The sequence below is a fragment of the Staurois parvus genome, unplaced genomic scaffold, assembly GCF_062004578.1.
Source record: "Staurois parvus isolate SC_StPar_1 unplaced genomic scaffold, SC_StPar_1.0 ptg000018l, whole genome shotgun sequence".
NCBI lineage: Eukaryota > Metazoa > Chordata > Amphibia > Anura > Ranidae > Staurois > Staurois parvus.
Window position 1 is genome coordinate 16,161,862 of NW_028317814.1, and position 13,089 is coordinate 16,174,950.

At 40.5% G+C, this 13,089-nt stretch overlaps 1 protein-coding gene across 1 annotated transcript in view; it reads left to right on the plus strand.

Annotated features, from left to right (window-relative positions):
- The window catches only part of IFT140 (intraflagellar transport 140), a 168,298-nt gene that overhangs the window by 3,069 nt on the left and 152,140 nt on the right, over positions 1-13,089 (plus strand). Inside the window, exons 2-5 of the mRNA XM_089682718.1 lie at positions 5,805-5,979; positions 8,881-9,102; positions 9,966-10,087; positions 11,237-11,358. Coding sequence (XP_089538844.1) covers positions 5,833-5,979; positions 8,881-9,102; positions 9,966-10,087; positions 11,237-11,358 — 613 coding nt within the window. The 5' untranslated portion in view covers positions 5,805-5,832. The remainder of the gene's footprint in view (positions 1-5,804; positions 5,980-8,880; positions 9,103-9,965; positions 10,088-11,236; positions 11,359-13,089) is intronic.

A 13,089-nucleotide genomic window follows, 5' to 3' on the forward strand; every position in this document is an offset into this window, starting at 1 on the left:
CACACACCTTATCCTGCGGTCCCGCAATGTCCCCCCTGCAGCATCCCCGGCCATCTCCTCCGACCGATGCCGGCATCCGTCTTCCAGGTTTCATTCTGTTCGAGCGTTGGGACGTACGGGGGACGGAACCGGCGGGAAATTCAAAAATGTTAAAAATTTACTTTCACTAAATACACTAAAATCACATAGTATAACATTACTGTATCAAACCATTTCACATACATTTTGTCCCGAGTGCTTTGTCCTGAGCCCTGCCTGTATTTTTATTGTTCTTTCTGCCTTGAAACTGAGAAACGTTCATGGTGTCCAAAAAGCGTTCCTTTAGGTCAAAAGCGGTTTTAGACCAGCTAGAGAACAGCGATAGTAAATTAGAACCACTTCCAGAATTGAGTGATAATGATTCGTGGGGAAATTCGTCATCAGACACTGAAAATGATTTTGTGACTTTGCTCAGTGATGTGCGAACTTGGCGCTATATTTCAAATTTCAGTGTTTTTAGTTTGATTATATTATGGAATTAATTTTTTTTTATGATAATTTATTATATTCATTTATGATTTTGTGTTTCAAATTTTATCATACCCGGGATGTTTACTAGACTCTTGTTCGGACAGATTTCAGTGAGTTATTCCTAAAAATTACAGGCTTACAATAAAAAGACAACATATTTCCATGCAAAACAATGTACCGCTTTGAGCACAGAAATATGGACATAATTAGACCGCTAGGGAGGTTAATAACATGATTTTTTAATAAGTTGTTCTTGGTAAAGTTCCACTTTTTGTAATATTGCTATTGTAAAATTACGACCGGGTGGGATCCCTATGATCCTGGGAGGACATCATATGATGTCCTCCCAGGATTTTGCCTCGTGCTCTGGCGTAATCTGTCACTGGCTGTGTCCACCGGACACAGCTGATGACTGCTCACTATACTGGCCCTCTGCCAGTGTCATGTGATTGCTGTGACCAATCACAGCAGATCACATGACAGTTGTAAACAATTAATGGCTTCCTTTCATGCCATTAATTTCTTACAACTGTGATTGGTCACAGTGATCACATGATACAAACAATTACAGCCCATCTGTACCATGTGATCAGCTGTGGCCAATCACAGCTGATCACGACAATAACTGCTAAATGAATCATTCAGTAAATATGGTTGCCTATACCAGTGAAAATCACTGGTATAAGCAATCATAATTTGTAGAAAAACATTTTTTGATCAGTTGCCCAGAGTAGTACAATGTTACTATGGTAGTTAAAAATCTAAAAAAATATTATTTATTTTTTTTTACATAATGTCACCAGTCAGTGTCCCTGATCAACGCTACACCAGTTATATGATGACGCTCTACTGCATTGGTGACAGTATGTAAAAAAAGCAAAAATAAATAACGATGAAACAAACCCCAAATTTTATTTCATTTCTTCATTTTCCAAATAATTGTGAGAAAAAAAAATTACAACTTCAAAAAACTTGCCATGCCTCTTACTAAATATCTCAGACTGTCTACGTTCTGAAAAGCGGACATTTGGGGGATATCTGCGCTTTCTTGCCGTTTTTGGGCCTCAAGAAATGAGATTGTCTGTCAATACAGATCAGGATTTATTGATTTTCAGATCTATACCATAGTTTGTGGACTCTATAACTTTCCTACAGACTAAGTAATAAACACTAATTTGGGTTATTTTCACCAAAGAAATGTAGAATACATTTTGCCCTACATTTTTGTGAAAAGATTATTTATTAGCAAAATTTTATAACAGAAATAAAGAAAAAAAACACTTTTTTTTCCAAAATGTTTGGTCTTTTTTTGTTTGTAGTATAAAAAAATAGTGTTGATTAAATACGACCAAAAGAAATATATTTGTTTGAAAAAAATGCTAAAAATTTAATATGGGTACAGTGTTGCATGACCGTGCAATTGTCATTTAAAGCGCGACAGCGCTGAAAGCTGAAAATTGACCTGGGCAGGAAGGGGGTAAAAGTGCCCGGTATTGAGGTGGTTAAAGTGGAACTAAAGTCTGCAATTAGAGGTACACCGAAATGAAAATTCCGGTGCCGAAACTGAAAATCCAAGATGCACTTGGCCGAAAACCAAAACCAAAACGGACAGTTTAAAAAAAAAAAATAATAAAAAATGTAAATTGAATTAATGTGGCTGGCGTTTTTGCATTGAGGTCACTTGGGAGGCATTTTTGCATTGAAGTCAATAGGAGGCGATTTTTCATTGATGTCTATGGGAGGCAATTTTGCATTGAAGTCAATAGGACACGATTTTGCATTGAAGTCAATAGGATGCAATTTTGCATTGAAGTCTATGGGACACAATTTTGCATTGAAGTCTATGGGATGCAATTTGCATTGCAGTCAATAGGATGCGATTTTACATTGAAGTCTAGGGGACGTTATTTTTCATTGAAGTCTAAGGGACTCAATTGTGCAATCAAGCCAATGGGATGCAATATGCCTTTATCAGCATCTTTTTTTTCTATCAGCAAAATGCTGATAACCCTATTTTCGGTCGATGATTTTTGGCAGCCGATATACTGTAGCAGTGCATCCCTATCCGCAATACTTACCTCTGCTTCAGTGGTCCAGTGCCTGTGAGGTCCCTCACTAGCATCTTCTGGATGACAGTTTTCAGCCATTTTAATTGGCTGTTGCGGGATGACGTCACTCTCAGCGTGTGTTCAGGAGTTCAGTCACTGAGACACACAGGCACGGTGTCAGAATGTAAACGGAGCTGCACTTACACTTCAAATTACATTCTAAAGAAGACTGCAAGCAGGCAGGTAGGTTTTATTTGTTGCAAAAGAGACATTGCATGTCTTTTCTGCAATAAAGAGCCTGCCTGCTCACATTTTTTTTGTTTGTTTTTATTTTAGATATCCTTTTCACTTTAAACTACTTCATATCTGCAAAAAACACACAACAGTATGAAAGTCCTTACACAATGAATCTCTAATGTCACTGAGGACAAAGGAAAGCCACTGGTGAGGTAGGTGTATACTATGAAAGAATGCAAAGAATTCTAGTGTGGAGGGAAGGAAAAGCCTATTATTCCATCCCATGTCAATTCATTACATTGGAATATTAATAAATTATGCTGGTCACAGGTACAGGATTATAACTGTGATAGGGAACTGATCTACTACATACCAGTACAGACTGAATTATCAATAGTTGCACACCATCTTTTTCTTCACAGATTAGAATTTATGTGTAAATCCTGGTACTCAGAGTCTTGCACTGAGAAATAGTATTTTTGAAATCTTGATGCTTTTCTCTAATTTTGCAATTATGTATTTCAGTAGGGTAGTGGTCCTTATTGCTGACCTAGGGGCTGCATATCACCCTCCTGTGACGCTGTGGTGGACCCCCTATTAAGTGTCAAAGGAAGAAAAAGAGAATTTTGCAAAATAGATGAAACCCTATACAATTTTCTTATACAATTTCCCCTTTAGATTTACCAAAACTACAGTATATAATATGAGTTCAAACCTAAACGATTTCAATTTGTGTGCAATCAGGCAGGTCCTTGCACTACATAGTAGAAGGTAAATCTAAAGGAAATTGAACAGGAAAATTATATAATGTATATAATGTATGGGCAGCTTCAGGCCCTTGTACATGGGGCCATCTAGGAGCAGTTCTTCCCTCTCAGGATTAGTGTGCCTGGGAGGCTGCGACTGGATGGGCCTGAATGCTGTACCGAGTGTTTAGGGACCTATGAATTCAAGGATCTAGTCTAGAACAGGCTTGGCAAATTTGCTTTTAATCTAGGAGCAGCTAAAAAAGTTAGGAACCAGTTTTTTTGTTTTTTTTTAGTGCTGCGTGGGTTGTCAGCGCCTGGCGCAAGGCAACTTTTGGGCGACAAGCTTCACGAGATGCAATTTGCCATGCGACAAACATGGCAAAAGCACTCCACTTTTTAGGTGCCATTGAAAATAATGGCACCTGAACCTGCGTTTTGCAATCACAGTGATTCTGCAGTGTGAATGGAGCCACCCTGGTTCACACATGCGTTTTCAAATGCACAGATTCGCATGACAGGCTAATTATTATTGAGATGGTTCACACAGATGCGATCCACACACATTAAGTTTTGAGTGCCATTACTAAAAGGGTCCTGTGTGAGTTTGTAGCAGTGCGTTCCAGACTCGCAAGTGAGAGAGTAGAGTGACATGTGGAGATAAGTGTTCACAAAGGATTGATATTGACAGGAGTTTTTGCATTGAAGTCAATAGGAGGCGTTTTTGCATTGAAGTCAATGGGATAAATTTTGCATTGTCAAGTCAGTTGGAGGCAGTGTGTGAACCCAGGTGCCAGGATGCAATTTCTAGTTGCCATGGCAACCTAGTGCCTGGGATTTGTTGAGCCCTGGTCTAGAACACAGGTCTTCTACATTTTAGACCTTTCGTTCCTTAACCTCCCTGGCGGTATTCCCGAGTGTAGCTCGGGGTAAAGTTTCAGCACCACAAGCGGTAACCCCGAGCTACACTCGGGAATACCTTGCAGCGTTGCTCCGGTATCTCTTCTTACCTTGTCCTGCGCTCCCGCGATGTCCCTCCTGCAGCGTCCCCGGCCGTCTCCTCTGGCTTTTTGTTCCCTGCGACGACAGGACGTACGGGGACGGAACGGCGGGAAATGTAAAAATGTGAAAAAGTGACATTCACTTAGTACACTAAAATCACATAGTATTACATTACTGTATCAAACCATTTCACATACATTTTGTCCCGAGTGCTTTGTCCTGTGCCCTGCCTGCATTTTTACTGTTCTTTCTGCCTGGAAACTGAGAAACGTCCATGGCGTCCAAAAAGCATCCCTTTAGGTCAAAAGCGGTTTTAGACCAGCTAGAGAACAGCGATAGTAAATCAGAACCACTTGCAGAATTCAGTGATAATGATTCGTGGGGAAATTTGTCATCAGACACTGAAAACAATTTTGCGACTTTGCTCAGTGATGTGCGAACTTGGCGCTATATTTCAAATCTCAGTGTTTTTGGTTTGATTATAATATTGAATTAAATTTATTATTATTATATTATTATTTTTTATGATTATTTATTATATTATAATTTATGATTTCGTGTTTCAAATTTTAACATACCCGGGATGTTTACTAGATTCTTGTTCGGACAGATTTCAGTGAGTTATTCCTAAAAATTCCAGGCCTACAATTCCAGGCCCAAAAAAAAAATACATATTTCCATGCAAAAAAATGTACTGCTTTGAGCACAGAAATACTGACATAATCAGACCACTAGGGAGGCTGCCACATAGGGCCCCAATAGCAATATCAATAGAAAATAGCCCAATAACATTTGTTTTTGCCCCCATTCTTACAAAACAAATGTACTTGCAGTTTCACAGGACAAATCATTCTGCCGGCTTTAACATTGATGCAGAGACATTATTACACCTGCTTTAAACAAGTATGCAGATAAGGAGCTCTGACTTTTCTAGCTGCATGCTTATTTGTTGTGAGTATTTAATGCAACTAGTTTTTCCAGAATGTGGTCAGCAATGGTATCCTTCATATTCTAGTACAGCTTTCCATTAATTGGTTTATTGTGACACAACTGCAACAGCTACAGTGTTGTAGGAGCTGAAGACTACAAATGATGGCTTTGTAATGCTGTACCGTGCATATATTTGGTTGTATGAGATGAGATAGATAGGTGCATCCACCATATTAGATGGAAAAGTGCACCTGCCATATATCCAAATAGATCAGCTATTAATAGGTGGCAACATTTATTTTTAATACTCTGTAATATCTGTGTTACACAGGTCTGGTCTTGCGGAAGGTTCATTTGCCATGGCAGTGTATTTCGACCATCGGATAGAAGCCCCGAACCCTGCAGCATCCCCTTTGAACATATCTTGGCACAGTCAACATGCTCTGCTGGCTGTGGCTTCTATCAGCTCGTTGACAGGAGGTTGTGTGGACGTTTACAGTGAACTGGTAGGTTCCCCTTCTGTTCATGTGTGTGTAAAGGCAGGTGTCCCAATACTTTTGACAATACAGTGTATATAATATGAGTTCAAACCTGTGACGCTGTGTTGGACCCCCTATTAAGTGTCAAAGGAAGAAAAAGAGAATTTTGTAAATTAGATGAAACCCTATACCAGTGATGGCGAACCTTTTTGAGCCCGAGTGCCCAAACTGCAACCCAAAACCAACTTATTTCTTTCAAAGTGCCAACACTGCAATGAAACCTGAATATCGAGCTTTTGGTTTAGAAAAAACAACTCGTACAGTAGTGCAAACTAATTAACAGTACAGGGATAACCAGAGACTGCGGACAGTACAGGGATGACCAGAGACTGCGGACACAGTACAGGGATGACCAGAGACTGCAGACACAGTACAGGGATGACCAGAGACTGCAGACACAGTACAGGGATGACCAGAGACTGCGGACACAGTACAGGGATGACCAGAGACTGCGGACACAGTACAGGGATGATTGTGATTGTTCCGGCGGCTTCTGGGATCTGTCATGTGTCCCAGGTACCGCCTTACCATTCACAAAGAGCACTGCTTCTTGCGCATGCGCACTTGGGACCCGGCTGTCACGCACACTACAGAAGCCGGGAAGACAGCGCGCCGCTGGATAGAGGGACAGGTACGGTCCCACTGCAGAGCTGAGCGGCCGGCCCGGTATTCTGACACGGCGGCGGTGGAAATACCGGACCGGCCGCTCTATATTCGCTCCATAAGACGCACTGACATTTTCCCCCCTTTTTTGGGGGAAAAAAAGTGCGTCTTATGGAGCGAAAAATACGGTATTCTCCTGGCGTGCCCACAGATAAGGCTCGGCGTGCCGGCTGTGGCACGCGTGCCACGGGTTCGCCATCACTGCCCTATACAATCTTCTTATACAATTTCCCTTTAGATTTACCAAAACTACAGTATATAATATGAGTTTAAACCTAAACGCTTTCAATTCGTGTGCAGTCAGGCAGGTCCTTGCACTACATAGTGGAAGGTAAATCTAAAGGAAATTGAACAAGAAAATTGTATAATGTATGATCAGATTAAGGCCCTGGTACATGGGGCCATCTAGGAGCAGTACTTGCCTCCCAGGATTAGTGTGCCTGGGAGGCTGCTACTGGATGGGCCTGAATACTGTACCGAGTGTTTAGGGACTGACTACCTTTTGTAGCCTATTAAATAGAAGCACATATTTTTTTAAATTCACATTAGACATTGCTATGGAAAGAATAGAATGTAATATAAAAATTCAGAAAATAACTACAAATTTCTTTGGTTTGCAACCATAACAGTGGTCTTCATTGCGAACTCCAGATTTCTGAGGATCCTTTTCTTCCTGCTTCTATAACACTGTTCACTGATACTCCACAGCCTGCAAACAGCTCAAGGACCTGTTCACACATTCTTGTGCATTGTATTAATATATATTGCATCACAGATTAACATGTTGTGTTAAAGGAGATCTGTAGTCACAGAATACACTTTTATTTTATAAGATCAGCTTTGTAACAACAATACAAACAATAGTTATTGTTGACAAAACAATATAAGCTTACTTAAAAACCTCCTTTCATGTTGAGAGTGCCGCATGTCTACTGGCCATCTCTTCCCACAACTTTTTGGATTCCCTGCATACTTTGCATCTTCTTTGCTGTTTAATTTTTAATTTCTAAGGACTACAAATCCCATGGTACCTTATGCCTGCAAGCAGTGATTCCTCTGCCTCCTGTAACTCCTCCTTTCAGTACCTTTGTAGTTCAGATTGCAGGCTCTGTGATATGTTTGACACAGCAGTGCAGATTCATAGGGCATAGTCTCCCAGTCATATACTTGCCTGTCTCCAATCCAGCAAGACATCAGCTATGTAACCTTAACAGTGCTTCACAGCTGCTTGTCAAAATCTTCTGTGCCTAGCTCTGCACTCTCATTCAGTTCTATGGTGAAAAGGTCCGAAGACAAGCTTATACTCTAGAACTTCCCTTTAGATTGAATAAGAACGCAGAGTGTATGCATGGATCCAGCACAGAAGATTCTGACAAACGGCTGCTACTGATGAGATTATGCAGTGGATATTATGCTTGTTTGGGGACAGGTAAGTGTAAAGATGATCATAGATGGATCGAATCATGACAGGTTCAGCCAGAACCAGCCGAGATTCAATCTATCTATAGGTTGACTGGTTGTACTGAAGTCGCAACTTCAGGACAACCTGCCTGTTGGATTTTTCTTTTGATCACTGCTGGCGGCTATAGCCGCCAGCAGTGATCATTGTGTTCTGTCAGCAGGGAAGGCTCCCAACCAGCTGAACACAATAGCGCTGCAGGAAGAATTCCCCCATCAATACTGACTGTGTTGATGGGTGAATCAAGCAATTGTCTTTCCTTCAACCCATCATTGCAGGAAAGAAATCTATATAATGTATGTCCTGCTTAAGACTATAACACAAATTTAACAGCACCAAACCTAACCCACACTTCCCAGCCCTTCTTTTACTCATCTATACTAAACCCCAATCCCATCTGTTTACTTACCACACTAACAAAGCCACGGCCATTTTCAATGTTTACAGTGTCTTCGGAAGAAATTATTCTCTGCACTGGCTATGCCAGCACATTGAGCCCGCTGAGACTTGTGTAGGGTCATACTCAATCATCCTAGTTGAAGATACCAAGGCTAAAAAAGGCTATATGTGCCATAGTTCTGTGGCATTATTATCAACTAGCAAAAAAATCCATTATTAAAAAAGCAAAGAAAATAGTTTTAGTCAGATCAGCAGGTCATGTAACATTATGTCATCTTGTTAATGGTACCTGTCACTACTTATTGATTTTATGGCTTGTAATATCTCCTTTGTAATGTCGTGTACAGGGTGAACATGTCACTGGTTCACATGTGGAGAGGTCTTACCAGCCTACTTTGCTTACCTGGCACCCAACAAAACATCTTCTTGCCATGGGCTGGGTCATGGGAGAGGTGATCATTTTTAACGAGCAGGATAAAGAGTTTCACACAATGCCACCAACACATGGCGCAGAGATCACATTGCTGGTGTGGAGCGTAAACAACAGCCGTCTGCTTACTGGAGACTTGGTGAGTAGCAAATACTACAGAGTGGGTAGTGTATTAGACCTCTAGCTTGGGTATTAGGGCAGCTATGGCATTCGGATGCCTGAAATGTAACCAAAGCTAATGTAGTGTGCAGTAGTAGACTTGACATTCAGCCACAATAGATATGGGCCTCACCCTGGTGCTGTGTGTAGTAGTGTGACCTTACAGCTCTGAGGCTCTGGGTTATAATACACCTTGTGTGGATTCACTCAAATGTAGCACCTTCAATCCAGCCAATGAAGTACATTTCATGGCTTTTGCCCACTTTTGTTCAAAAGTAATGTTCAAAACCTCACACAGAAGGTTACCCATGCAGGATGTTTTTGCATTCAGCCTTGTGACAAACCAAATGCCTAGCTTGGGGCTACACAGGCTCCTGCCTAATTACACACAGTCTCTTAGGCAGCGGCTTGGTCAGATTGCCTCTCCTTAAGGCCATAACAGACACACTCCCAATGTCTGTTCACACACACACTGCTTATGCAGCAGCTTGTCTCCAGGGGAAAGAGCCCTAAACCATAAACCGCTCCTATACTAAATGTGCACAATCAGGATGCTGGTTTCCTGAAAAAAGGGGACACGGGGCTAAAGGCTCCATGCCTCCCATATCTCTGCAAAGCCTCTGGGCTCCAAATCTGAATCCAGGAGTTTCCAATCCTGGAGAAAACTGCTTTTTTGAACTCTGATCATTTACAGATTATATATTGTGAGCTTAACTCAGAGTGTGTGCATATATTAATCTGTCTGTGTGTGTGTGTGTATGTACTGTACAGGTTTTCTTTAGAAGTAAAATAAACATAATTTAATTTGAATTTGCAGTAACAATAATTATACTTCTGGTTTAGAACGGTCTGCTGATTGTATGGAGATTGGATCAGCGAGGTCGTGTTCAGGGTGCCCCCTTACTGAAGTTGGAATACCACAAGTCATTGACTCACTGCATCTTTAAACCAGTAGCTCCTGAAGAGTAAGTCATGCAACCATTGTCTTACATACGTAGATTACTTTTTGGTTTGATAAGATGGAGAATGGAGTGAATGGACATACAGAATGGAGAACATGAAGTGTCCTGTTATGGCTAGCAAGAAAACTCTCAGTTAAAATACTCAAAATAACCACATATAAAATTGTATTGTATTATCATTCATTTTATTGTCAGTTAAGGAGCTAACAGTACAGATTCTCTTTATAACAGATATAACAGATTCTACCTAAATGCACACATGTGCCATAAATAGTCAATGGGGTAGATTTTCTAAATCAGGTGCACTCAGAATCAAGTGCAGCTGTGAATGGTAGCTAATCCGCTTCTAAGCTCAGCTTGTTCAATTAAGCGTTGGCAATAAAACCTGGAAGCTGATTGGTTTCTATGCAGAACTGCACCAGATTTTTGCACTCTTCAGTTTTAGTAAATAACTCCCAATGACTCCCAAAGATGTGTCTTCTCCCTTCCTTTAGTAGTTTAGCTTTGACTATGGGGTCATAAAAGCACCACACCATTAAAGATTATTTAGAGAGTGCAACTCAGGCCTATCTTGTTGCGCTTGTAGTTCTTTGTATATTTTCTTTAGCAGTCATTTGATTCCAGCCTTCACAATAAACCATTTACATTTATACTTAATGTAAGCTAGCTTTTTGCCCAGTGAAAAGACAAGACAATAAAAGTAACAGTAAGGTGTATCTGCTTGTACCTTTAAATTTAACCATCACCTCTTCAAAGGTGCACACTGATCCTTGATCCTGTTTGGCTGGCAGCCTCTACATTTCATAGAGCAATCCTAGAACCTCTCTATAGACTGATGAAGCATCTGTATTGCTTTATAGGATGGGGAAGAAAAGCATAGCTACAATTTGAAGCTAAACTGGGAATCACTGGCAGCTTGGGTGCTCCTGTGGCACACACATGACATTTGCTAATGTATGAAGGTACATGCTACCTACCCTGATAGATGTGGATTCAACTTTTTATTTAGTAACATATTGACTTTAATTATGCCCAAGACCATATTTTCAGAAAAGGTACTTATATGTGTATACTTAACAGTGGTCAAGTAGATCTGTGATAGGCTGGTATGCATGTACAGGAAACTGTGTGACTCCTCTGGGGATTTTTCAGGGATATGACCCAGCTGGCTAAGGCTGCAGTGAGTGGGGATGAGAAAGCCCTTGATAAATTTAATTGGAAAATGAAGACGGGAACACAGCAAGAGTTTTCCTTCTTCGTCAGCACAGGAGATGGTAAGTAGGAGGCATACAATATATGATCTAGGCTAGCATTTCTGCCATAGCAACATGCTTATTGCAAGGCACTGTGACACATTCAAAACGAACATGTCAGGGCAGAATGACCTTTGTGATCATTTAGCAACATCACCCATAAGGCTCACAAATAAGAATAAATCGGACTGCAGGGAAACAAACACATTAAATCGGAACCTTTGCTTCAGCATTGTGACATCTGCAAGCTTCCTTACCAGCACCAACATTTGCTCCCTGGCTTCCTCTGGGTGCCTGATGCATGCCTGAGAATGTACACTCAGTTCCACAGTCACAGCTCAGTGCACATTCTAAACAAGATTTTGAACAGGCAGGTAAGTTTTGTAGCAGAAGAGACATAGTTTGTCTTCAGCTACGAAGAGCCTGCCTGCTCACAGTTTTTAATTTTTTTTAACTTTAGTTACACATTAAAGTGGTTGTAAACCCTTACATTTACCTAATGATGTGACTGGCCTCAGGTGATACATAGAGATGAAATAAATAATCCTACAAAAGTTGTACCCGTTCATCTATAGCTGTCTCTCACCTGCATCCATTCAAAGTGCAAAATTCATACAGGATCTCTCCACTCTGAAAATTAGAGGATAGAGAGCTAATGATACATTAGTGAGGAGAGCTGATAACAGAGGAAGGGGCAGCAGACAGAAATGACACTTGGTGCTCTGGATTGAGAAGCACACACTTCATGTCTGAGGTTTACAACCACTTTAAGAAGGGAACCTGGCCAGAATGTTTTCACTGCAGACAGGGATTTTACCAAGCAAACCACACTTAGAGGTGTGGAGGGATTAATGAATGGACCACCATACTAAAGGTACAGTTGTGTTAGGCTTTCCTTACTATGTCCAGAAAAAAAGGTTTTGCCTTTAGATATAATTTCAACAAGAAGTGAACCATAGCAGTTAAAGCAGTTAAAGCTTTAGTCTCCCTTTCACATATTTATATATGTTTACCCTACCCTACCCTTTGCTGTTTATAGAGATCTTTAAATCAAGATGAATATACACCCAAGTGAATCTTACATTGCAGTGATCCTTTGTTAGATGGCTTAGTTCTAGGTTTCAGTGAAAGGACTTGATTACTGCTATAATGTTCCTTTAGCTATTACACAGTACTCTGGAAATCATTTGTCTTTTATTAAAGGCTTGTTTGTAAAGCAAACATTGTATGGATTTAAAATGTATATACATCAACCTTTTAAAAACACGTACAACTAATTTCTCTACAACAATTGTAGTGTACAATATATGGGTAATGTTATTTTGTTACATAGCATATGTCTCGACTGTGCCATTATGTAACCAATAACTATAGCTAGTAACTAATCAAAGATTGTGGTCTTTGTGATAAGTATTAGTGACTGTAGCTTGCCACAATTGTTGCAAGGAGCCAAAATATTGGACATGTCTAACACTTTATTTGATTACAGCTGTTAGTGGTGTTTGCAAGCTGTGTAGAAAATGTCTGTGCAGTGCTGCTACTTGTTGCCTAGTCTAACAGTAATGGTGGGTCTTGGCTCCTCAGTTGTATTATTATTATTATACAGTATTTATAAAGCGCCAATGGTTCGCTCAGTGCTGTACATTACAAAGGGGGACAGAACATGTGACAGAACAATACCAATACAATGCAAAACACGGGGGGATCGAGGGCCCTGCTCTTTCGAGCTTACAATCTAGGAGGGAGGGGATG